The sequence below is a fragment of the Panthera pardus genome, unplaced genomic scaffold (genome assembly GCF_024362965.1).
Source record: "Panthera pardus isolate Hobbes unplaced genomic scaffold, ASM2436296v1 HiC_scaffold_8, whole genome shotgun sequence".
Taxonomy (NCBI): domain Eukaryota; kingdom Metazoa; phylum Chordata; class Mammalia; order Carnivora; family Felidae; genus Panthera; species Panthera pardus.
The window spans coordinates 75,669,970-75,695,507 of NW_026527013.1; the positions used below are offsets into that span (position 1 = coordinate 75,669,970).

The 25,538-nt window shown below is 46.1% G+C and overlaps 2 gene segments (V, D, J or C); both read left to right on the forward strand.

Annotated features, from left to right (window-relative positions):
• The window catches only part of LOC109268035 (T cell receptor gamma constant 1-like), a 244,969-nt gene that overhangs the window by 192,988 nt on the left and 26,443 nt on the right, over positions 1-25,538 (forward strand). The window contains 1 exon segment of the C gene segment in view: positions 9,708-10,003. Within this exon segment, the coding sequence occupies positions 9,708-10,003 (296 nt within the window).
• LOC128775592 (T cell receptor gamma variable 4-like) lies at positions 14,432-16,074 on the forward strand. The segment is given in 2 exon segments: positions 14,432-14,644; positions 14,740-16,074. Coding segments are annotated over 2 exon segments (381 nt in total).

Genomic DNA, 25,538 nt, shown 5'->3' on the forward strand with positions numbered 1-25,538 from the left:
ACATCCACCCTGGGCCAGTGATTGGGCCATACTGGTTGCTTTGTAAATAAATCCTATCAGCCTAAATACAATGTAATTCTTATAACAGTTTATTCCTGTTTATTAACATGTTTATTAACATGTCAGGGTAGTTACAACAACCGCATTGACAGATCAGCTAATTAGAATCTTAAAATGCTTCACCTGTTCTAGATCATGTAAGTAATGGAGTCTTGATTCAAATCCAAGTCTAATAAATGCCAAAATCCATGACGCTATCGATTCCTAGTAAATAAAAAGTTTTATGTGTTATAATTATATATATATATATATATATCATGAAGATGTTATAATTATATATATATGCATATACACATATATGCATACACCATGAAGACTATTTCAGAGACGTTGCAGAACTCAAGAATGTCTCTCAGGTGCCAGTAAGCAAAAAGCATAAACTATTCTTGAAGAGCAGTCCTTCAGGTAATAATGCTGGACCTCAGAACACAGTAGAAATTCTTTTACCTCTTGCATATTACTAGTTGCTTGCCTTTTGTGAAATACTAATTTTTTAAAGGCCGTAACAAAATCATTGATCCATTAGATAATAACAAATAATCTTTATTGAATGTCAAACATTGTACATATTGATTCCTTCCTTGTAAGCATAAAGTAGGTGTTCTTCATCCCATTCTGCAGATGAACAGAGGCTTATTAGGGACGTTAGGTAACATACGGGAGATTGCCTGGCTAAGAAAGAGCACAGCAAGAACTTCAAGTCCACCAGGCTCTTGAAGACTGTGACCCACATAACAGGCTTGGATGTTTGTGATGCAGGGATTACTTTCTGTCCTCCTTTTGCTGTCGCTTTGAATGCAAAATGTGATCTTAGAGTTTGCATTTATTGTCAATGATGTGCTTCCCACTTAAAAACTAGTCGTTTGCTTGTTACTTACCCTGACTTCTCGCGCCCCCTCCTGGCCAGTTCAGGTATGTCATGCATGTTATAGGCCATCTGTATTCCAGCCCAGGTAAGTGGAAAATCTTACAACCAAAAACTTTTTTGCTAACAAACTATGAAGCAGTGCTATAAGACAGATTCCAACTAGTTTGACAACTTGCCTGTTACTCAGGGGATTGTTTGACTCAGCACTGATGGCACCTTTTCCTGGGGAACACCTTCCTTCCTGCAGAAATCAACACCATCATCAAAACCAAAGCACAAAGCAAATGAAAAACTTGGTCAGCTCAGACCAGTGGCCTATAGTGTGCATTTTGTTAGAGACAAGCCAGTGCAAAAGATAGTAGATTGAGAGCATCTTATAAATGCATAAAGTGATAGTAAGATGGTGAAGAAATATTGATTCAATATAACAGTTTCCACCCCACAAAGGGAATTCCGAGGGGAAAGAAGAGAGGAGGCAGCAGGATGTGGAAGCTCAGGACCGGCGCCCGCGAGCACAGAGAGCGTCGGCGGCGAGTCTCATCCGGAGCTGAGCGAACACGAGAGAAGCTGGAGGAAGCCGCGGCCGAATCGCAGGTCCAGGTGTGAGCTCACTACCTGCTCGTGACCGTGAGCGTACCCGCTGCTCCACGTTTTCATCGACGCCAGTTCTGCCCGGTTAGTGCCTTTGAACGTGGTGGCATCACTCTCGCATTCAAGTGCCAGTCACATTAGCAGCACCAGTGACCCCCGGATGACATTCCCAGGGAAATGTGCCTGTCACTGGAGGTGGAGGGATTCATGCAGTGGCTGCAACCAGCGGCAGAAGGAGCAGCACAGAGGAGCAGTGAGCCTAGTGGACAGACGGAGGGACAGACACGGATCGACGGGAATGCGATGCCGTTTATATAGATGTAAAGACGCATTATTCACAAGCAATTCTCTGTAGATTTCACAAGTACATAGGACACCAAACATATCAGACAATTCTCACTTGTGCCTGAAGAAATGGAGATTTTACAAGAAGGAGCCGCTTACCTAAAACTCCCAAGCACACCGAGTACACAAGTGGAAAAAGAGGTCTCCTGCCTGGTATTTCTGGGCTCTTCCACTCACTAAACTGAGTCTTTCCTGTAAGAGAATTCACTTGCTGGGAATCCAGGGATTATAAAGTGTAGGACATACCTTAAATGGCCAGCAGGGGGTGCAAGAAGTCAGCGTAAGTAACAAGCAAAGTACCACCGTTTTTAAGCAGGAAGCACAATATTGAGAAAAAGAGGGAAGTATAACCACATCACATTTTGCATTCAAAGCAACAGCTCACTGAGGACAGAAATTAAGCCCCGAATCACAAACATCCAAGAAGTTTACTTAGAGCACAGGCCATGAGACCCTGGTCGACTCGAAGTTCTGGCTGTGCTCTTTCTCAGCTAGGCAAGCTCAAATACACCTCTGTCTCATCCGCAGAATGGGATGCGTAATACCCAAGGAATTGCAAGGAAGGAATGAATATGTGCAGTGTTTGACATTCAATAGGTTATTTGGTATTATTTAAGGGATCAATGATTGCCGTTATGACCTCCAAACTATTGGTCATCACAAAAAGCAAACTATTACTAATTCAGCAGTGCTAGAAGAATCTCTACTACGTTCAGGAGTCCAGCACTGTCACCCGAATGACTGCTCTTCAAGAATAGCTCATGCTCTTTGCTTACTGGCATGTGAGAGAAATTCTCGGGTTCTGCGACCTCTTTGGAATTTTCTTTATAGCCCTTTACTTTTTAGAGCTTAAAAGAAACTATATGTACACATGGAATTCTACTTATATGCAGTGGATGCTGTGACGGGTTTTGGACTCTGTTAGACTTGGGTTTGAGTCAAGGCTCCTTGACTGACTTGCATGACCCTGAGCAGGTGAAATGTCTTCAGACTCCAATTAGTTGATCTGTCAGATGTGGTTGTTAGAAGTACCTTGACGTGTTATTACAAGGAACAAATGGTCATAAGAATTACTCTTAAGACTGCCTGATCGTATTTATTTACAAAGCAACCACCTTGGCCGGATCTCTTGCCCTTAGTGGATGATGTCTCCAGAGTAGGCATTATTATTCCCATTCACAGTGACTTTCCTAAGGACACACATCCTCCAAGTGGCAGGGCTTGGACTGGAGCTGTCATTCTGTCCTTGTCAATGTAATAAATCTTCACAGACTCAGGAGGTGTCATTCAGAGCTTTCAAATGTCCCTGTTGGGCAGCTCCATGCTGAGAAGGACCTCTCCCCTCAGCCACCGTGTGTCAGATCACAGCGTCGGCTTCCCAGAGAGCTGGGGCCCCCGGCTGGACCCCACGACTGGACCGCTCACCAGACAAGCGAGTCTGGAAGGCTGGCCACACGTGGAGGCGTCTGAACGGGCAGGTCCCTGAAGGCCGCGTGCACCTGGCAGCCACGGAGCCCGTGGGAAAGGCAGGCAGGATGTGGAGCTTTGGCTGAGGTTTCCAGGCTGCCCTCAACTCTTCTGGAAAGTGCCCTGGCCCAGCCCCACCCCGGCACCAGCAGGGGATGGGGTTGCTTTCTGGGAAGCTGCGGGAGGCCCCAGCAGCACCGGGCCCGGAAGAGTGAACTGGGCCCTAGTGAGGCTTCCTCTCTCCCCCACTGTCAGCCCCTGTTTTAGTCCAGTGTGTTCAGTAGTGATTTGCATAAAGTCACGTTCCCATCCGTGTCCCAGCCCAGACTGCGTGAGAATTCTGTTCATGACAGTTTCTTCTAATCTTCTGTGCAAGGAACACAGAATGTAATTCAGTGTTATTGACACCCTGATGATAATATTCTAAAACATATGGTATCTCATACACATATATTAAATGTATAGCATCTTCTAAGCCTTTCTCCAAGTACTCTCCATACAGAGGCATGTGGTCATTATGAACACTACTGATCTGTGTCACTGTGGTCACAAAACAGCACAGAGAGACCCATTTCAAGGTCATGATATCGTAGGACATTCTAATAATTCATGATAGACTATTTCTCACACTGTCACTAGGTAACACCTCACAACCAGCTGATAGAAATACAAGGTGTGCATGTGATGACCTTGTCCCCCAGGGCCGCAATGTTGGGGACAGTTCTATCACTGCCATCATCGTTCTGATCACTTGATATGTGGCAGGTGCGATCATCAGGAGACACTGAAGGAGTAAACGTACATTTGTGAGCTTGGGCCCATCCTGCCCCCTTAGCACAGACCACAGGCCTGTATCCCACAGGCCCCAGGGGACAGAAAAGAGAAGCAGAGAGAAGGGAAAATGGACAGAAGAGGCTCCTATGAAGAGGGCACTGAGAGGACAGGAAGTGGTCATCAGAAGACAGGGAAATACACAGATGTCAGAATAACGAAGAATTTCAAGTAGCTACTGTGACCATTGAAGGAGAGGTAGAGAGAGAGAGAGTGGAAAGTCAATAAGAGAGAGAGAGAAATAGAAATAGAAACTGGGTGTTAGAGATGGCCAAACAGATGTAGGGAGGCAGATACGCAGACACAGGTAAGAGACATGTAGAGAGAAACAGAGAGAGAGGGAGAGAGATCAAGAGGAGACAGAGGAGAGATAGAGAGAAATAAAGAAGGAGGAGAGCCAGCTGGAAAGGGAGACATGGAGACAGATGCAGAGGGACGGACAGCAACAGGAAATGAGAAAGGCAAAGAGCTGGACATGGCGAGGGAGACAGAGGGACGTCAGGAGGGGACAGGGACACATAGGGCAGTGGGAGCAGCGCCAGCGCGGGTGACGGAGCTGTGACCCCCCCCCCCCCCCCGCCGGGTGACACGTGTCCGAATCCAGTGTCTCATGAGGGGCTGCAGGAGGGCGATTCCCTCCTTCTCCAGTTCTCTCTCACATACTGGTCCTGAGCCCATGAAGTGAAGCTGTCGTTCATCAGCTCTGTGCTGTCCTGAAACATAGTTTGTATGGAGACGGGCGCGTACGTGGTGACTCTGTACTATTGTGTCATTTCTGGTTTCAGTCATTTCTCACCTGAGCCCTGGTGCTCATGGTAAGAAATGGTGTTTGATCCCACAGCATAGATGCCAGGAGTGCTCAGAGTTCCGGGTTATTATGGCTTTCACTTTTCTCAGTGGATATCTTCAAAGGGAGTAATTTTCAGAGACGAGGATTCAATTATAGATCACAGTTTTGCTAATCCTTAAAAATTGTATATTTGCCTTTCCCCTTATACTGACATCTTGCTAAGTAACACTCTCAACATGAATTTAAAAATATGAATATAAACAAATTGTAATCACCACTAACAACACTAAGCCCACAGGATGCAATTTAAGATTTTTTCATTCTCTCCCTTTCCCCTCACCCCCTCTAGGGCACCTTGTTCTCATGAATAAACTCTGAGGCCAATACTGAGCTCTTTTTTGTGCTGTAGCTTATAGCTTCTGTAACATTCTGGTGGAGGAGATTTCTCCTGTTGGTTTTGGTTTTTTAAGAATTACCCTTCCACTCTAGTGTGATACATGGTATACATTCTTAATTTTGAAACCATGCCCCATCTGGCCCAGCAGGGATTTTCCCGGACTGCAGACACTCACGCTTGCCTGGGACAGTCGGCTCTTGGAGCTGTTCCTGTGACAGCCTTGTGTCCCCTGCACGTGGTCCCTGGGCAGAAGATGGTCAGCCAGAGTCCCTGCCCTTCCTCCCTTCCCAGCTTCTGCGATGACACCTGTTATTGTACTCTTTTTCATTATAGCCATCTATCAGGTGTGAGGTGCCAGCTCAATGTGGATTTGATTTACATTTCCCTGAGTTCCAGGTAAACAACAAAATCATTGTAGTTTATGTCCAAATATCGCATTGCATTTTGCAATTTCCTGTAAATCTGACAACCTTTGTGAGGCTGCCTTTTTACTTGAGGAGGAAATTCTCTATCAAGTTAATTTGTTATGAGTGCACACACACACACACACACACACACATTTACCTTTGAGAAGGGTCCAATGCACACCAACATAACTGATCCTAATTTCTTCTAATAAAGCTGGTTCCATGATTATCAGATTTGCTCAGCTGTTTTCCAAAGTCCAATGTGAGGAATGTCTTAAGGAGCCTGACGGTCGTCATCTGTTGATGGGAACACTAATGTGTGCCTCACAGAATTTTACAACTCTCAAGGGTTACGAAAGTAACATTTATGTTTGAAAAAGGGCCTGATCCCAGCGTTGAGATGTAGTGGGTGCTCTGATGTAGATACTGAATTAGAAATGACAGGTCCACTCAATGTGATGTGTTCATGGTACTGAGGAGGGACGGGGGTTTGAATCCTGCCTCAGCTGCTCATGATCTTGTTATATTGAAGGAATCACCTGCTTTGGGGAGCTGTTCTCTCATCTTTAAAGATGAGAAACAATGAGGCATCTGGAATGAGGGTTTTCTTCTTCAGCTTGAAGTGTTTAAAGTTCTGTGATTCTGTAGCAAAGTATGAATGTCCAGGATGCTACCCATGATTTAGTTTTTAAAAAATGGGATTATTAATCTAACAAATGAGAAATAAATTTTAGAAAAAATGTAGATTCAACACGAAGTGTTTTAAACATGTAAATGGAAGAAAAAAGGAAGAATATTTTATGGACAGTCCACTCATCAAAATATATCAATGTCTTTCCTCTTTTGGGCTTTCGGGCTTGTCCCGTTCACCGAAAGTTGACGTCATGTCTGCATCCCTTTATTCCACGTGACCAAGGGAAGCGGTCACACTGGACGAGATCTCAGACTCTCTGCTGGGCGGAGGGGAGCTGCCCCAGGTGAGGCGAGCACGCCAGCCTCTCAGAGGTTAACCGAGCAGGTCCAAGCTTCAGCACCTGGCCCTCTGCACAGGGTCTGCCTGAGTCCACACCTGCTGTGACCCAGCCGCCTTTCCCCTGGGGCTGAGGTCTGGGGCTATCACAGCAGCTTCATTCAGGCAGCAGCGGGATGACCTGGGGGGACAGGACGTCCTGCTCCCTCAAGTGCAGCGTAATTTTTCTCTTCCTGGAGTCATTGGGGTCCTGATCAGAACCCTCCACTCTCCACATAAGGGTGGTTACTCTTTCTCTCTTGCTGAAGAGTTTTCCCTATTATTTCTTTAAACATGAGCATCTTTTAAGAAATATGACCTTTAGTGCCACTTAGAGAAGAGCAGGCACACCCCACAGCAGGAAGAGTAGAGGAAAGGTGAACAATGGTCACCTGCTGACATACATCTCCAGGCCCAGGATGGAGCCGCTCTTGCCCAGGGTCCCAGGTCAGCAAGCAGGACAACACCTCACCAACTGAATGCTACATGTCCCTGTCAATGCTGCCCTTGACCAGAAATAGTATATCCCAGCCAGCCGGTCCCCATCACCAGGAATCTGTAATGATTTCCCTGTTCTAAATAGGATCAGATATGCAACCGCAGCCAATCAACCTGAGCTAAAAGCTCTCTCCTTATTCCCTCAGTGACCTGCTAGCCTTGCAGGGAGATCCCTGAACCCCATCTAATCCTGCCTGTTCCCCCTTGGCTGCTTCTAAGGCTCTATAGACTCCCTCTTGCCCAAATCCCTGGGGAACCGTGTCCACTGCTTGTGAGGCACTGAACGCCCCAAACCGTGGATTATTCTTCTTTCAATAAAGGACATCACAGTCTACAAACTAAATTGTTTCACTTTTGCCATTTGACACACCCAAGAGAGTATTTGGCTGGAGGTTTGGGGCAGACTTCATTACCCACTAAGGATGGTCATGGCCAACAATTTTGGGCCTTTAATTTGAGCAGTATTTGAACAAACATGGTAAAAGTCATTGAGAGAAACAGATTTTTGAATGCTGACCATGTGAAATAAGATTTGTTCTCATAAAAGAAGAGAAGGTTGTGGATTTTCTCCCCCAAAGTAAGATTTTCCTATCAGTGAAAATCTAGGAAACAGAGAAAGCAGGAAGAAAAATGTCACCCAATTTGTCACCACCCACACTGCTCACCTTCTATATTGATACTCTTTCCACCTGCCATTTTGCTGGTCAGACCTAGGAAATAGAGAAAGCAGGAAGAAAAATGTCACCCAATTTGTCACCACCCACACTGCTCACCTTCTACATTGATACTCTTTCCACCTGCCGTTTTGCTGGTCAGATGTCTCCCCCATTGTCACTCTCTGTTCCACTTAACACTTAATAAGCACAGCTGCCCTAGACACCTGTTGAGGGTCTGAATGATGGGCCTGGAATATTCTTTTAGCAGAATATTCCAGTCAACACCTCATCAACTCAGCACTACCCCAACCTGCATTTTGGGACATATGAGCCTTAAATCCCAGTTATAGCTCAGCGTGTCTGCCCTCCAGTTTTACCAGGAAGAGGAGCACGGGAGCTGGGTCTGGTCATGGGTACTGCAGGACCCAGCCCTCCAGCCCAGCCAAGTCCCTTTCCTGGCTGTCCCCACTGCCCTCGCCCTCCAGGAGGTCAGGCTCTAATGAGTATAACTAATTATCATAACTACACCCAGGAAGCCTTGGTATACTTGCCATAAATGAAAAGGAATATTCGTTTCAGTTGGAAGTCAATGCAAACTTTATCTCTCAAAATTTCATTTCAGACACATTCCTCAGCTGCCCCTTCACGAGGCACCACCTTTAGCATTTCTGAGGATCTGACCCTGGGACTGCAGGACCTGGTCCCACTGCCTGGTCTACACCGCCCCTGGGTCAATGCAGGCTTCTTCCTTTGGATGCACACACACACACACACACACACACACACACACACACACACAGGTGTGCCCACCCAAGCCAACATCCCTTTTTTTCAAAACTAATCCTATGCTATGAGAAAACATCTACTCCCCAGAAAACTACTGCCAATAGTCCAGTGTTGAGGTGAAACACCCGTCCCCAACATTTCCTGAGCCTTGTCTATGCACCTGGGACAGGCTACACGCTTTGCTCACATTTCCTGTTCACTCTGCCTGCAAACAAACGAGGTCCCTTTTGACAAATGAGGAAAAGGCGGAGAAACAGCTCGCCCACGACTGCACAGGGCATTTAATCTCCTGATGCCACCTCTGGGTACAATGCTCCAGTGCCTGCTCGGGAACCCCGTGCCTTTTAGGGGGGGATTGCTGCTCTGCTTGTCCCTGCCCCCCAGGGAGGCCGCACACCCATTGCTCTGTGAGTGCCAAGTGGCCATTTGAGGCTTGGGATTTGTCTCCAGCCAGACCCAGCTGTCATCCCACCTGATTCGCCTTAGGCATGCAGCCTTGGAAGAGACACTGAGCAGAAACCTATTAGTGCTCTGCTCAAACAAAGTCGATGTCCAATCAAAAATTGCTATTATTAGTGGTGTTCTTACTGCACCAAAGTTCTTCAGTGTTTCTTAGCACCCTGACCACTGGTGGTCCCTCTCCCCCTTGTGGTCAGACCTGTCCCTGCCCTCCGGCTCCTCCCTCCCTCCTCCCTTCCTCCTCCCTCCCGCCTCCCTCTCACCAGTACCTGCAGGTGCCTCAGGGAAGCAGAGCTCAGAGCCTAACCTGCCCTCTGCCACCCATCCAGTCAGTCTCTGTCCAGCAGGTGCAGCTGGGAGGTAACCCTGGGCTTCTCCCCACCAGCGGGGAAGCAGAACCATGCTGGGTCCCCTCGCCTTCCTGTGTGCCCTCCTGTATCCTGGTAAGTCCTGACTCCCTCCCCAGTGCGGGTGGGTGGGGTGGTGGGTGGGGTGCCCTGAGGCTCTTATCCTTCCCTGTCTCACCGCTGTCCCCCCTCACAGGTGGCATGGCAGCAATCAGTGTGGAGCAGCCAGCCGTGGTGGTGGCGCGTGCAGGCAGCTGGGCCACGCTGCCCTGCAAAACCAGCGCCTCCGTCAGCTACCTCCACTGGTACCGCCACCAGGAGGGTACAGCCCCCAAGAGGATCCTCATGCTGGATATGTCCAGCTCACATGTGATCAGTGATGGTGTCTTGACAGTGGACAAGGTCCACGCCAAGAAAGGCAAGGATAGCACAAGCTCTAACCTGTTGCTGCTGAAGCTGGCAAAGAGCGATGAGGGCGTGTATTACTGTGCTGTTTGGGAAGAGCAGAGCACAGACTTACGGGAAGCTCAGGTCCTTGAGCAAAAAGTCCCCAACTCCCAGGGTGCTTCAGTCCTGGACTTCCCATGGGTGCTGGGTCCCTGGGGTTTCCTGGGTCAACCGACAGTACCCTGGACACTGGAGGACATCCCCTTCCGCGGGTCCACTGCACATGACCCAGGAGGCTAAGGAGCCCTGGCTCACAGGCTGGTGCAGACCCAGGGGGCTGTCCCGTCTGGAGGCACTTTTCTAAAGATCGTCCAGGGCGGAGCTTCTGAAGCATCTGGAGCAGGATCTGAGCTGCACAAGGCAGCAGCCACGAGCACCAGGCACCAGCCCAATGTGGCTACTGAGCACTTGAAATGTAGCCAGTGCACTAGTCCACGCTGCGATGGGCTGGTTGTGTAGCGTATAAATCATATTCTGGAGACTATAAAAGAAGATGAAATATATCCTTAAAAATTTCTATATTAACTGCACACTGAAATACTACTTTGGATATCATTCACTAAATAAAATTTGTGCTAGAATTATTTCTTTAACTTTGTTACTTATTTCTTTAACTTTGTTTTTAACGCAGCATTTAGGGAATTTTTAATTTGTGTCTCAAATTGTGTCTAACACTTACTTCTATTGAACAGAGCTGTGCCGGACTGACGATTCAAGAATCTGACCATCTCCAATGAAGAATGTGGGAATGACATATCGCGCAAATAATTTCAAGGCCGAGAGACTCTCTGGGGATTCTGCACAAAATGGGTGCAAGTCGAGACTGGAAGGCAGCCCCTGACTCCAGTTTCTAAGTTGCCACCCCGCCCACCGCTGGTTCCTGTGCAGAGAGAGACTCCTTGATCAGAAGCCCAGGAAACAGTGTGGCTAACTTCGCAGCACCCTCACCCATGCCTGGCGCTCACTCTTCTGCGGGGGAAATGATCCTCAGGGCAGGTGCATGCATCAGCCCTGGACGAGACCCAGGGCCCTCCGCCTTCCCCTTCTCCTTGAAAGTGACTCCATATGGGATTTGGGGACCAGCTTCCCTGGACCTCTGTTCTCTCCTCTGTAAAGTGAGGAGGTTTAACTGCTACAGTTGTGTGACTGATTTCTGTATTAAAGCACAATTATGGCAATAAGATCACCATGTTCACATCTTCTTGTAAAGTCAGTGAACTTCTTGACAAAAAAAAAGAAAGAAAGAAAAGAAAAGAAACAAAGAAAAGAAAAGAAGAAAAGAAACACTGTGTTACAGATCCTCCAGCCCCAAACAGGAAAACTGCTGCTGTGTGTGGGGAAGAAAAGCTCTCTGAGGAGATCTAAATTGAATTAAATGAATTTTTAATTGAAAATTCAACTTTTATGTATATAACTCAATAGCATTGATAAAAATGGTTAATGAAAGGAAAGTCTAAATGATCTGAGGTAAAAGTTGGTTTCTCAGATTCACTAAGTCCTCATCTATCTCCCTGAGCTTCTGATTTTACAATACAAGATTTATGAAAGACCTGCACCCTCTACTGAAGTCCTGGGTCAAAGCTAAGGCCTCCAGCATGCGCAGGAAGGGGTGGGTTGGGGGGGTGGGCAGAAACTTACGTTTGCTCTGTAGGGGATGTTCCTTCATTCATCTTCCTCATTGTCAAAATACAACCGCATCCTTTCCTAATGTCGCACCTTCTCAGTCTCTCTTCCACAGAGGGGTGATTCTGAGATCTGACTATTATAGTTTAGTTAGAGAGAAATTAGCTAAATATGAAGACACTTTCATGAGAAGTCATCCCAAGTCCATGTCAATCTCAGTTTTCCACATGGTCCTATTGTGTCTTTGAGTTACAGCCTGAGAGGACAGTGACTTTGTACACAGAGGAAACAATCTCTACCTGGAGGTAAAAACAAGTCTATATTTGGAGTCATTTCTTCCCCCTGCCCTTCTCCTTTTGACTAAGGTGAGTTTTACCAACGACACTTTGGCCACACTTAGTAAAGGCCAACTAGTCAGAGGCCAACCAGCCCTGCCTTAAGTAAAGATTTCTACTTACATTATTGTTTAAAACACTGATTCGTAAAAATACTTAAAATATCTTATTGGAGTATTCAGGACCAAGTACTAAAAATATCTTATTGGAGTATTCAGGGCCTCTGTCTCTGTTGAAGTGAGATTCATATTGAATGTTAGTGATGGTCTCACATTACCTCATGGGTAGGGGACTTTGCGTAGGTGGCTGCTTGAAAGAAATATCCTGATGATTTGGGCTCAAGTCATTTGTTTCATTCCTGAGGTGGGTGAGACGCAATGATTTAGAGTAATAGAAGCAACATTATAATATCAAATTAATGCTGAATAAAGTCCAAGAACACCTCAAAAAATCACAATTTTCATAGGTATGATAATATCCAATACCAACTGCTCACACCCACCAGTACTGTGGAAAAGTCATGTCTGTTACCTCAGAGTCATTTCCTAGAAATCACAATTCTAAAAGTATCTAGGCATGGAAACCCATGTTGACTATTTTTTCGGGTGATTTTTATGTTTCGCCCCCAGAATGGGTTCAGGGACACAGCCCCGGGTAGAGGAAAGGGCACAACTTTGGAGGGGTCACTTCTAAACACTAGGATCAGGATAGTTTTTACTATGTCACTTCTATACCCTAATTTGTCACCTAGCAAACTTGCGTCGCTTTTGAATTTTATTTTAAAATGTATCTCCAAAAAGAATTCACGTTACTTAATATTTAAAATCTTACATATTATTGAGCACTTAGATACAACATGTGAAATCTGATGGTTGGAAAGGCCTGAAACGGACCTCTGCCTGGACTACTTTTCTCCCCTCTTCTCAAACAACTTTTGCCTCTGTTACAAAACCAAATCCTGTTTTCTCTTCTGATTCCCACTGACTCCATCGGCCTACTTAGAGACCAGGTCCGTTCTTGGAGAATCAGAGTAGGTACTTGGGCTGAGTGTGTCTTTTCCCCGCTGGAGGACAGACACGAAGTACTACAGACAGTGGCACAGTGACCCTTCGCTGAGGGTCAGGACAATGAAAGCCTGCATTTTCGGACACCTGGGCCTTGAATCTTGGTTATAGCTCAGCATGTTGGCATTTCTGGAAGTGGGTGCTGAAGGACCCAACCCTCCAGCCCACCCAAGTCCCCTTCCTGGCCATCCCCACTGCCATCTCCCTCCAGGCAGTCAGGCTATAATTAACATAACTAATTACCATAACCATACCCAGGGGGCCCGGTACACTGGACATAACTGAAAAGGAAGCTTCATTTCAGTCGGAAGTCAATGCTCCCTTTACCTCTCAAAATTTCATTTCAGACGCATTCTTCAGCCGCCCCTTCACGAGGCGCCGAATGACCATTTCTTTCTTTCTTTTCTTTTTTTACTAATAACATAATTTTAATGTAATATAAAACCTATTATACTGCATGACATTTATGGGTTTTCAAGTTTGTCTCTTCCTCTGAACCCTAAGCTCCTGAGGGCAAAGATCATGACTGATTCAACCCATTCTTTTTTTTTTAAATATGAAATTTATTGTCAAATTGGTTTCCATACAAAACTCAGTGCTCATCCCAAAAGGTACCTTCCTCAATACCCATCACCCACCCTCCGCTCCCTCCCACCCCACCTTTACCATTTCTGAGGATCTGACCCTGGAACTGTAGGACCTGGTCCCGCCCCCTGGTCTGCACCCCACTTGGGTCAACGCACACTTCTGCCTTTGGCCACACACACACATACACACACACGTGCCCCTGATTTTCCAAAAGAGTAATATTCCCTATAATTTTGCACTCTGGGGATCCCAGAAATCATCAACGGCACCCAGGCCAGTGTTGAGGTGAAACGCCCGTCCCCACATTTCCTGAGCATTGTCTATGCACCTGGGACAGGCTACATGCTTTGCTCACATTTCCTGTTCAGTCTGCCTGCAAATGAACGAGGTCCCTTTTGACAGATGAGGAAAAGGAGGAGAAACAGCTCGCCCACGACTGCACAGCTATCGTGTTATGTGAGGGCATTTGATCTCCTGATGCCTCTTCTGGGGACAATGCTCCAGTGCCTGCTCGGGAGCCCCGTGCCTTTTAGGGGGGGATTGCTGCTCTGCTTGTCCCTGCCCCCCAGGCAGGCCGCACACCCATTGCTCTGTGAGTGCCAAGTGGCCATTTGAGGCTTGGGATTTGTCTCCAGCCAGACCCGGCTGTCATCCCACCTGATTCGCCTTAGGCATGCAGCCTTGGAAGAGACACTGAGCAGAAACCTATTAGTGCTCTGCTCAAACAAAGTCGATGTCCAATCAAAAATTGCTATTATTAGTGGTGCTCTTACTGCACCAAAGTTCTTCAGTGTTTCTTAGCACCCTGACCACTGGTGGTCCCTCTCCCCCTTGTGGTCAGACCTGTCCCTGCCCTCTGGCTCCTCCTTCCTCCCTCCCTCCCGCCTCTCTCTCACCAGTGCCTGCAGGTGCCTCAGGGAAGCAGAGCTCAGAGCCTAACCTGCCCTCTGCCACCCATCCAGTCAGTCTCCGTCCAGCAGGTGCAGCTGGGAGGTCACCCTGGGCTTCTCCCCACCAGCGGGGAAGCAGAACCATGCTGGGTCCCCTCGCCTTCCTGTGTGCCCTCCTGTTTCCAGGTAGGTCCCGACTCCTTCCCTGGTGTGGGGTGACCCTGGTGTGGGGTGAGCTGAGGCTCCTATCTTTCTCCGTCTCACCGCTGTCCCCCTTGCAGGTGGCATGGCAGCGATCAGTCTGACTCAGCAGGCTGTGGCCGTGGGGCGTGTAGGCAGCTCGGCCACCCTGTCCTGCCAAGCCAGAGCCTCCGTCAGCTACATCCACTGGTACCTCCACCAGGAGGGGACTGACCCCAAGAGGATCCTCATGCTGGACATGTCAAGGTTACATGTGCAGAGGTATGGGGGCTTGGAAGTGGACAAAATTGATGCCAAGAAAGGCAAGGAAAGCAACAGCTGTGAACTGTCAGTGAAGAAGCTGCAGAAGAGCGATGAGGGTGTGTACTACTGTGCTGCCTGGGAAGCTCACAGCCCCACACCCTGCTCTCCTCCCTGAGCAAAAAGTCTCACTCTCCCAGGGCGCTCCAGGCCCGGACCTCCCAGGGTTGCTGGGTCCCTGGGGCTTCCTGGGGTCAACGGTCAGTACCCCTGACACCCACGCCCCCTCCGCGGGTCCACTGCACATAACCCAGGAGGCTAAGGAGCCCCTGGTGGACAGCCTGGTGCAGAATGAGGGAGCTGTCCAGTCTGGAGGCACTTTGTTTTTAATGTTTATTTATTCTATTTTTTTTAAGGTTTATTTATTTTTGAGAGAGAGACAGAGAGAGGAAGGGTCAGAGAGAGAGGGACACACAGAATCTGAAGCAGACTCCAGGCTCCGAGCTGTCAGCACAGAGAACAATGCGAGGCTCGAACTCACGAACCACGAGATCATGAGCTACAGTCGGACGCTTAACCGACTGAGCCACCCAGGCGCCCCAAATGTTTATTTATTCTTGAGAGAAAGAGGGAGAGAGAGGGAGAGAGACCGAGTATGATTGGGGGAGGGGCAGAGCCCAAGAGGGACTCTGAGCTATCAGCACAGAGCCCTAGGTGGAGCTCGAACTCACCAACCATGAGATCATGATCTGAGCCAAAGTCAGACACTTAGCAAACTGAGCCTCCCGGGCCCACCTAGAGACACTTTTCTAAAGATTGTCCAGGGTGGAGCTTCTGAAACATCTGGAGCAGGATCTGAGCTGCTCAATGCAGTAGCCACGAGCACCAGGCACCAGTCCCATGTGGCTACTGAGCACTTGAAATGTAGCCAGTGCACTAGTCCACGCCGCGATGGGCTGCTTGTGTAGCATACAAATCATATTCTGGAGAATATAAAAAAAAGATGAAATAAATCCTTAAAAATTTCTATACTGACTGCACACTGAAATACTATTTTGGATATCATTCACTAAATAAAATTTGTCCCAGAATTATTTCTTTAACTTTGTTTATAACACAGCAGTTAGGAAATTATTAATTTGCCTCTCAAATTCTGTCTTACACTTATTTCTATTGAACAGAGCTGTGACGGATGGCCATTTAAGATTCTGACCACATCCCCTGAAGAATGCAAGAATAAATTATCGTGCAAATAATTTCAAGGCCGAGAGACTCTCTGGGGATTCCGCACAAAATGGGTGCAAGCAGAGACTGGAAGGCAGCTCCTGACTCCAGTTTCTAAGTTACCGCCCCGCCCACAGCTGGTTCCTGTGCAGAGAGAGAGACTCCTTGATCAGAAGCCCAGGAAACAGTGTGGCTAACTTCGCAGCACCCTCACCCATGCCTGGCGCTCACTCTCCTGTGGGGGAAATGATCCTCAGGGCAGGTGCATGCATCAGCCCTGGACGAGACCCCGGGCCCTCCGCCTTCCCCTTCTCCTTGAAAGTGACTCCATATGGGATTTGGGGACCAGATTCCCTGGACCTTTGTTCTCTCATCTGTAAAGTGAGGAGGTTTAACTGCTACAGTTGTGTGACTGATTTCTGTATTAAAGCAAAATTATACCAAAAATATATCACTATGTTCACTAACTTCTTATAAAGTTAGTCAACTTCTTGACCAAAAGAAAAAAAAAGAAAAAAGAAAGAAAAGAAATTGAAGAAAAAAAAAGCTATTTACTGATTCTCTGGCCCCAAATAGAAAGGCCCTGCTGTGTGGGGGGAAGATAAAGCTCTCTGAGGAGGTCTAAGCTGAATTAAATGCATTTTCAATTGAAAATTCCAACTTTATGTGACATAATAGCATTGGCAAAAATGATTAATGAAAGGGAAGTCTAAATGACTGGAAGTAAATTGGTTTCTCAGATTTGCTAAATCTTCCTCTGTCTCGATGAGCTTCTGTTTTTGTGGATGAAGATGTATATTTAAGACATGCCTCTCTGTGAAGGAGCCCAAACAACATCTGGACCCTCTACTGAAGTCCCAGGTCAAGGTTAAGGCCTCCAGCAAGTGCAGGAAGTGTGTGAGGGGGGGAGGGTTTGAGGGGGCAGAAAGTCACCTTCCCTCCCTCTTGGGGGTGGTCCCCTCATTTGTCCTCCCCATTTCCTAATACAACCGAACCCTCTCGTCTTGCTGCACCTTCTCAGTGCCTGACTCCACAGAGGGGTGACTCTGAGATCTGGTTATTATAGCTTAGTTAGAGAGGTTAGAAAAATATGAAGACAATCTCATGAGAAATGATTCCAAGTCCATGTCAATCTCAGTTTTCCACGTGGATCCAATGTGCTTTTGATGTGCAGCCTGAGAGCACAGTGGCCTTGTACAGGGAGGAAACACCCCCTATGGGGAGGAGGAAACAAGTCTATGTTTGGAGTCATTTCTTCCTCCTGCCCTTCTCCTTTTGGCTAAGGTGAGCTTCACCCAGGACACTTTGGCCACACAAACCAGCCAGAGGCCAACCAGTCCATACAGAGAGGTATGGCTTGTTACGAACACTACTGACCTGCCTCACTGTGGTCACAAAACAACATAAAGAGACCCATTACGAGGTCATGAAATCGTAGGACATTATAATAAATCACGATAAAGAGACTATTTCTCACACTGTCACTAGGTAACACCTCACAACCAGCTGATAGAAATATAAGCACTCATGTGCATGTGATGACCTTGTCCCCCAGGGCAGCAATGTTGGGGACAGTTCTGTCACTGCCATTATCGTTCTGATCACTTGATATGTGGCAGGTGCGATCATCAAGAGACACTGAAGGAGTAAACGTACATTTGTGAGCTTGGGCCCATCCTGCCCCCTTAGCACAGACCATAGGCTTGCATCCCACAGGCCCCAGGGGACAGAGAAGAGAAGCAGAGAGAAGAAGGGACGATGGACAAAGAGGCTCCTATGAAGAGGGCGCTGAGAGGACAGGAAGTGGACATCAGAAGACAGGGAAATACACAGATGTCAGAATAACGAAGAATTTCAAGTAGCTACTGTGACTGTGGAAGGAGAGGTAGAGGGAGAGAGAATGTGTAAAGTCGATAAGGGAGAGAGATAGAAATAGAAACTAGGTGGTAGATAGAGATGAACAGAGACAGAAACACAGAGACAAATAAGAGACATGTAGAGAGAAACAGAGAGAGGGAGAGAGATCAGGAGGAGACAGAGGAGAGATAGAGAGAAGTAAAGAAGGAGGAGACCCCGCTGGAAAGGGAGATGTGGAGACAAAGACGCAGAGGGACGGACAGCAACAGGAAATGAGAAAGGCAAAGAGCTGGACACAGCGAGGGAGACAGAGGGATGTCAGGAGGGGACAGGGACACGGAAGGGCAGTGGGAGCAGCGCCAGTGCAGGTGACGGAGTTGTGACCCCCTTCCCCTGGGTGACACGTGTCTGAATCCAGTGTCTTATGAGGGGCTGCAGGAGGGTGATTCCCTCATTCTCTTACGATTAGGACTCTGGGGGTTCCCTTCTTTGGGGGCGTGGATTTGTCTCCCAGTCAAAGAACAAGTGTGGATACTGAGGGACATTAAGGGTGGATTCTGCTGGAACCTTCTGTTCCCCCCCAACTTTCCCCACCCTACTCTGTGACCCTCTGAGACCAACCCCTATGGATTCCACTAATGGGCATCTTTGCTCTGATTTCTCTTTAATGGTGGCAAATCAAAATTGAAGTTTAAAAAATCATCACCATGTCACCAGACAAAAGCATTCCTTCTTGAGCACTAGATTTCCAAGCCTGTGGATCCAGGGCCCTGGGAGAAAAGAAACAGATTCCTCCAGTGGGCTAATTGGTATAAAAGGGAATGGCCACTCCCACCTGCACCTTTTATTTCCTGAGCATAAAGCTCTGTCACTGGGGTAGATGACCTTATATGTTGGGCCCCGGGGGATGCTGCAGCCAACCCAACCGTCAGGGAGGGAACCCTGAGCTCACTCTGCTCCCAACTCCCAGCCTCCTCCTGATGCTTCTACTGACTGCTTCCAAATAGCAACCAGAGAATAAGGAAACCCATCCATGTGGTCCACAAGGGTCCACCTCGTAATGCCCAGGACAAGGTAACCGGAGGCGGACAGTCCGTCTGGAGGAGCAAAAGGAAGAAATCAAGCAGATGGTCAAATAAGTGGGTTATGTTAGTTCTAACTTAGTAGAACAAACTGGGGAGTAGGGGGAAGATTTTATCTAGTTTGTTTCATTTCAGTTTCCACAAAGCCACCAAGGTCCCATCTCTAACGGAACAAGATGTGCCCCGTTCCTTCAGTAACAAAACAGGAAACTGGATAAGTGTTGAGAGATTATCATTAAATTCTGTGCCTTTCTATTTGATAAACTAAGAAAGGAGCATGTAGATTATTTGTAATGTTTTTTTTCTTTCTGTTAAATAATGGATTTATTGATATTTTCAGTAAGTTATCAACATATAAATTAAAAAAAATAAATAACATAAAAGAGATCCATGTGTAGATAAATAATTATAGTGCTTTATGAACTGATACTATGATGTATCCAGTTCTGTGTTCTGGATGTTAATACAATAAACAAATGTACAGGAGTGAAACAATGCCAGTTCTTATTAAATAACTAAGACTAGAGAAATGCCTGTCACTTTCAGAATGTTAACAAAATCCACCTCCCACACTTGTTTTAACTGATCCATCTTTTCTGTAGTTTCTTAATCTACTTGTTTTGTCACTTTTGAGTCAATTATATTTAACTGTTTCAGTCACAACCTGATCATTCCAACCGACTGTGGTTCTGTTGCCTTTTTTTTTAACTTGTAAATTCAAGTTCCAGAATGATTGCCAAAAATCTGAAGTTATATTCTGAAAGCCATAGAATTTGCAGTCGATGGGTCAACAGATTCCTTTGACTCTACTTTTTTTGTTCATCCAAACCAAAACAAAGAATTAATTAGTTTATGTGTACAGAGTTGAATGTGTACTCATTCTCTCAAGAAGCTCAGTTCCGGGGCACCTGGGTGGCTCAGTCGGTTAAGCCTCCGACTTCAGCTCAGGTCACGAACTCACAGTCTGTGAGTTCGAGCCCTGCATCGGGCTCTGTGCTGACAGCTCAGAGCCTGGAGTCTGCTTCAGATTCTGTGTCTTCCTCTCTCTCTGCCTCTCCCCTGCTCATGCTCTGTATCTCTCTGTCTCAAAAATAAATAAAAACATTTAAAAAATTTTTAAAAATAAAAATAAAAAAGAAGCTCAGTTCCATATGAAAATGAAGAAATATAGTGTGATATTTTGATATAAGTATACTAATAGCTAATGTTAATTGAGCATTCCTTATGTACTACGTGCTGTGTTAAGTACTTCATATACTTTTTGTTATGTAATTCTAATAACAATATTGTGAGATAACTATTAATTATTATCATCATCTCAATTTTATAGATATTTTAGAAATTTGATACTTTGATAAATTAAGTTCCCTGATAATAAGGAGCAAGTTGGAATCTGAGTCCAGATCTGTCTGATTACAAAATCTGATGAGCAAAGCAAAGCAAAACAATGAAAACATTTGAAGCAGGCATGTTGGACAGAAATAGAGAATTTAACCATCGTTTTAATGATTACGTTCTTTTTTTAAAAATATGAAGCATATTCCATCCCTGGGAGCCACACACAGTTATTTAAATTGATCCCTGTGGTGTATATTTAGAGACAATTAGCAGAGAATTTTCTGCAGAGAATTTTATTATGCAGTCAATTTTTTTCTGACTCCTGGGTCCCCAGAATTTTTCTACGAGGAAAGATAGGCATAACAAAAGCTGTTTATTGAGCAAAGAAGCATCAAGATGGAACACAAGGATGTGCTCCTTGATTTCTGCCCTTGGTGCTCCACTCCCCCACTCTCAGCCCACTGGAAAGTACGGACATATTCCTCGTAGGTAGATGGACAAGAGAGTAAAGGACCTCCAGGTCAATCATGGTGACTGGAATTGCTTTGACCACTTTGTCTGCTGTATTTGAAATGCTCCTGGACGCACTCCCAGCCCCACTGGTAACAGCCTGATTGCTGCTCAGAAACAAAATAACCTTGGTGATAAGAACATGAGCATTAGACCCTATGAGGGATAGTAGGTCATAGTGCCCAAATTTGGAGAGAAGAGGTTCATGAAGGAGGGAACCACTATTGCAAAAATTCAAAAATGAACCAAGAATGTTTGGAGACCTCTATCCAGAACATTAATTGATTAACTGTGTAAAGCTCAGACATTTGTGATGGAGTGTGGCCCCTTCCACCTTTATAAACCCTCTTCTCCCACAGAAAACATACAACTACCCAGCTCGACATTATGAGATTCAGTCTCCCCAGCACTTATAAGGGTATAAGTGTTCCTACCTTTGAGGGTTGCTGGAAGATATATAGAGTTAATACATGCGAAGAACTTAGACCCATGCCTGTCGCATAGTAAGAGTTCAACAACCATAGTACTTGTCATTATTATTTATGGCCTACGCCCTGTTTAAAGAGTGTGTAGATTGCATTAAAAAAAAAGGATGAAAATCATACGATCCCCTCAATAGATGTAGAAAAAAGCATTTGAGAAAACACAGCATCCATTATTGATAAAAACCCTCCAAAATATATGGATAGATGGAACATACCTCAACATCATAAAGGCCATACATGAAAGACCCACAGCTAATACCATCCTCACGGGGAAAACTGAGAGCCTTTCCCGTATGTTCAGGAACAAGACAAGGATGTCCACTCTCACCATTACTATTTAACATAGTACTGGAAGTTTAGCCTCAGTAATCAGAAACCAAAAAGAAATAAAAAGCATCCAAATCAGCAAGGAAGAAGTCAAACTTTCACTATTTGCAGACAACATAATACTGTGTAGAAAACCTGAAAGACTCCACCAAAAAATTGCTAGAACCAATATTTAAATTCAGCAAACTCCCAGGATATAAAACTCAACATGCAGAAATCTGTTGCATTTTTATACACCAATAATGAAGAAGTAGATAAATAAATCAAGAGATTGATTACATTTGAGTACACCAAAAAATTGATAATTCCAACCTTTGGCTCCTGAACTACATCCAGCCTATAAGAGAAGCCTACACCCCCGGAGACACTCTATGGAGCCTTCTCTAAAGGGTAGAGTTGGGAGTATCACTGCAACCTGTCTCTTATTCAGATGAGGACATGAGGAGACAGCCCTCCCACCTTCACACAAACAAAAGGACTCCCCAGGCCCTGGGGTCACCAGAGATTCAGAGTCAAGATCTGTACAAAGGGTCATGGAAGCCTTTGACCTGAGTTCCAAGGGATAGATGGGCAGAGGGATCAGTGATGACTGTCACCTAGAAAGTCAAAAGGGGATTTCAGGTCATCGCAGACTTGGTAACTGGGGCCAACTTTTCTACTGAAATAAAAAAATCCTCTTGATAAAATAATAATCTTCCTAATAACCATCCTGGGGGAAACTTCCACCTTTGTAAATGGATTGCTTATTTTGGCATCATATACATATGGATAAAATTCCCATATATTACTGGCAATTTAGAACACTGTCAGAAATGCCCGATCTGGCATCGGGCTCCGAGTCACCCCTCTCCTGTGCTCACACTCCTGGAGGTTCTCTCTCCTCTTCCTGTTCCGGCGTCCCTGGCTCCTCCTTAGCCTTCTTTGTGGGCAGACAGCCTGAGCAGGCAGGATTCACCTGCGAATGTGAATTTGTTTCCCTACTTTTCAGATTGGTTGAGTGATACTTTTAAATTTTTAAATTTCATGTTTTATTTCTTGATAACATTGGCTTTTCTTGAAATGCTGTTCTTTTGTTTAGATTTGCAAGTGGATATACATAATGGAAGCAACAGAAATATTTGTTTCAATAATGGAAATGATATTTTCACTACAGGGTATCCAGATTTCACCTTTCATGCACACAGGTACCGACAACACCAAATCAGGATTTGTGGATCAAAAACCCTTGTTCAAGATCAATTACAGACAAAGAACCACAACCACGAGGTGCATAAAATTCTGTCCGTTCTGCTTTGGTCCTTAATATAAGACGTGCAGAAGTAGAAGAGGACACAATGACCTAGTAGAAAGGCCCCCAGAAACCTACATTACCATTACACCAAGTTAATAATCACACACACCCCTAATCATGACTGTGACTGCATCCCTCCCAACAACTCTGGCCCCAAGCCCAGACCTCAGCCCTGACTAGGCCTCAGCCTCAGCCTGCACTATGTCCTGTGACCTTCCTCGGGTCAATGCCTCAGTCTCAGAGGAAAGAGAAAATACAGCCTGATGGTTGTCGATTGTACCCCCACAGATGCTACCAACTGTACCCCAGATATCTGGTTTCACTTAACTTCCTATTGGGCTGGATTCCTATTTGGAGACTTGGTATGTTGAAATGGTCTGATTATCTCAGAGAGAAGCAAGGTGCAGTGTTTCATTCCCCAGAGATTTTCAGAAGTGTCAAAAGCTCAGGCTGGCAAAGAACTGCATGGAATTGATATCCATTCGCTCCGCTGGCTGCCACATAATGAGCCAGATGTTGTGTGCATCCAGGAGCTCATGTGATCGTCATAAAAATCCTGCAAACGAACCTAATTCATGGAAGAAAGAATTGTTGCTTAGAGAGGAACAGAAATGTTTCCAAATCCATAGTCCATGCTGTTTCAATTGCACTATTGGGCCACTTTGAATTCCCTTAGTGTTTGTTAACTTCACAAGAACATACTCTGACATTTGTGGGTGATTATGGGTTGTCCCAGACCTGCCACCACACCCAGCCAAGCTGGGGCAGGACAGTATGAGTGTCACTCATGAAACCATGGCTGGGGCACCTGGGTGGCTCAGTCAGTTAAGCAGAAACTCTTGATTTGGCTTGGGTCATGATCCCATGGTTCGTTAGTTGGAGCCCTGGTTGGGCTCTATGCTGACAGTGGGGAGCCTGTTTGGGATTCTGTCTCCCTCTCTCTCTGCTCCTACCCTGTGCAGTCTCTCTATCTCTCTCTCTCAAAAATAAATTAATAAACAAAAAAAAGAAGTCACGTGTAAAGGAATACAATGGGCACACATCTGGAAGATTTCCCTTTCAGGACAGTCTGCCACAGGACCCTACCTGCTAATGTCCTCATCTGTGACATGGAGATTAATCACAACAGCCATCTCCTGGGACAGGGGAGAGGATTACATAAATTATACAAGAAAGCTGTCAGAAATATGCCTAACAAAAGCAAGTCCACAATGGACATTGGATGTACATTAATTTTAACACTTATCATTACGTTTGAAACACAACATTGCTTTGAAAATGATCCCACATGTGACATCATGCTCATGAGACAGTGGCAAGGCCCAGGGCAAGTAGAAGCTGGTTCGAGAGACTGCTCTGACTCACGACCCCCAGCAATTGCAGCTTACTCCCTTCCTGGAGGCACCCAGATTGTAAATGAAATTTGATTTCTCTGAGTCCTCATCTGCCTGGTGACATCACAATTAACTTACAAGACCCAAAGATACTTTGGTGCTTGTTCACATGGCGTATTCAAATCATCGATGACATATTTCAGTCTCTGATTGTTGTGTTGTGGTTGTTACAGAAGAGTAAAGGTCAGGTTTCCCATCCGAGTCGCGAGTCAACAGCAAATCAGAGGCAGATACACACGGGGGCTGAACCCAGCAGGCATGGCCCCATGTCTCTGGGCAATGTCTCTGGGGTTTGGGATCCCAGGGGGAATGGCTGAGGGGGTGTGAGAACCATCCTGCCCCACCCCAGACAGACACATTGGTACCAGGATCTCTTTCCAGATTGGGGGCCCTCTTACCCCATCTGCCCAGCACTCATGGGACTCAGGAAGCCCCAGAACTGCTCATACCTGTGGTTGATCAGGAAACTCTCTAAGCCACCACTTCTTCTAAATCCTGAACCAGCTCCTCCTTCCTATCACTGTCCTGCCCAGTCCTGCTCACGGGGACCTCACTTCTCACCTTGTCCCTGGGGAGCCAGCCTGGCCCGCAGGATGTCACTGCTGGTGGCCATCATCTTCTCATCTCTCTGGGCCTGTGAGTGTCCCCCAGTCACTTCAGTCTACAGGAGAACTTGAGAAATTCTTTATTGTTGCCCTTTTCCATATCATTTGCTCATGGGGATTTCTCTTCTTGGCTTGCAGTTGGCCTTGGGCAGGGGAAACTGGAACAACCTGAAATATCAATTTCCAGAGCAAGGGGGAAGAGTGCACACATATCGTGCAAGATGTCCACTGAGGTCATCAATAGAGCCATACACTGGTACCGGCAGAAGCCAGATCAGGAGATAGAACATCTAACACTCGTCTCAACACACCCCGTTCGAGTTTCTTTAGGAGGGAAGAGCGACAAACTTGAGGCAAGTAAAAACGCTCACGCTTCCACTGCAACCTTGAAAATAAATTTCTTAGAGCAAAAAGATGAGGCTGTGTACTTCTGTGCCTACTGGGACTGGAGCCACAGCACCAGAGTTGCCAGGAGAAGCTGCACAAGAACCGTGCTCGGGTCTGGGTCCACCCACATCCTTCTCCA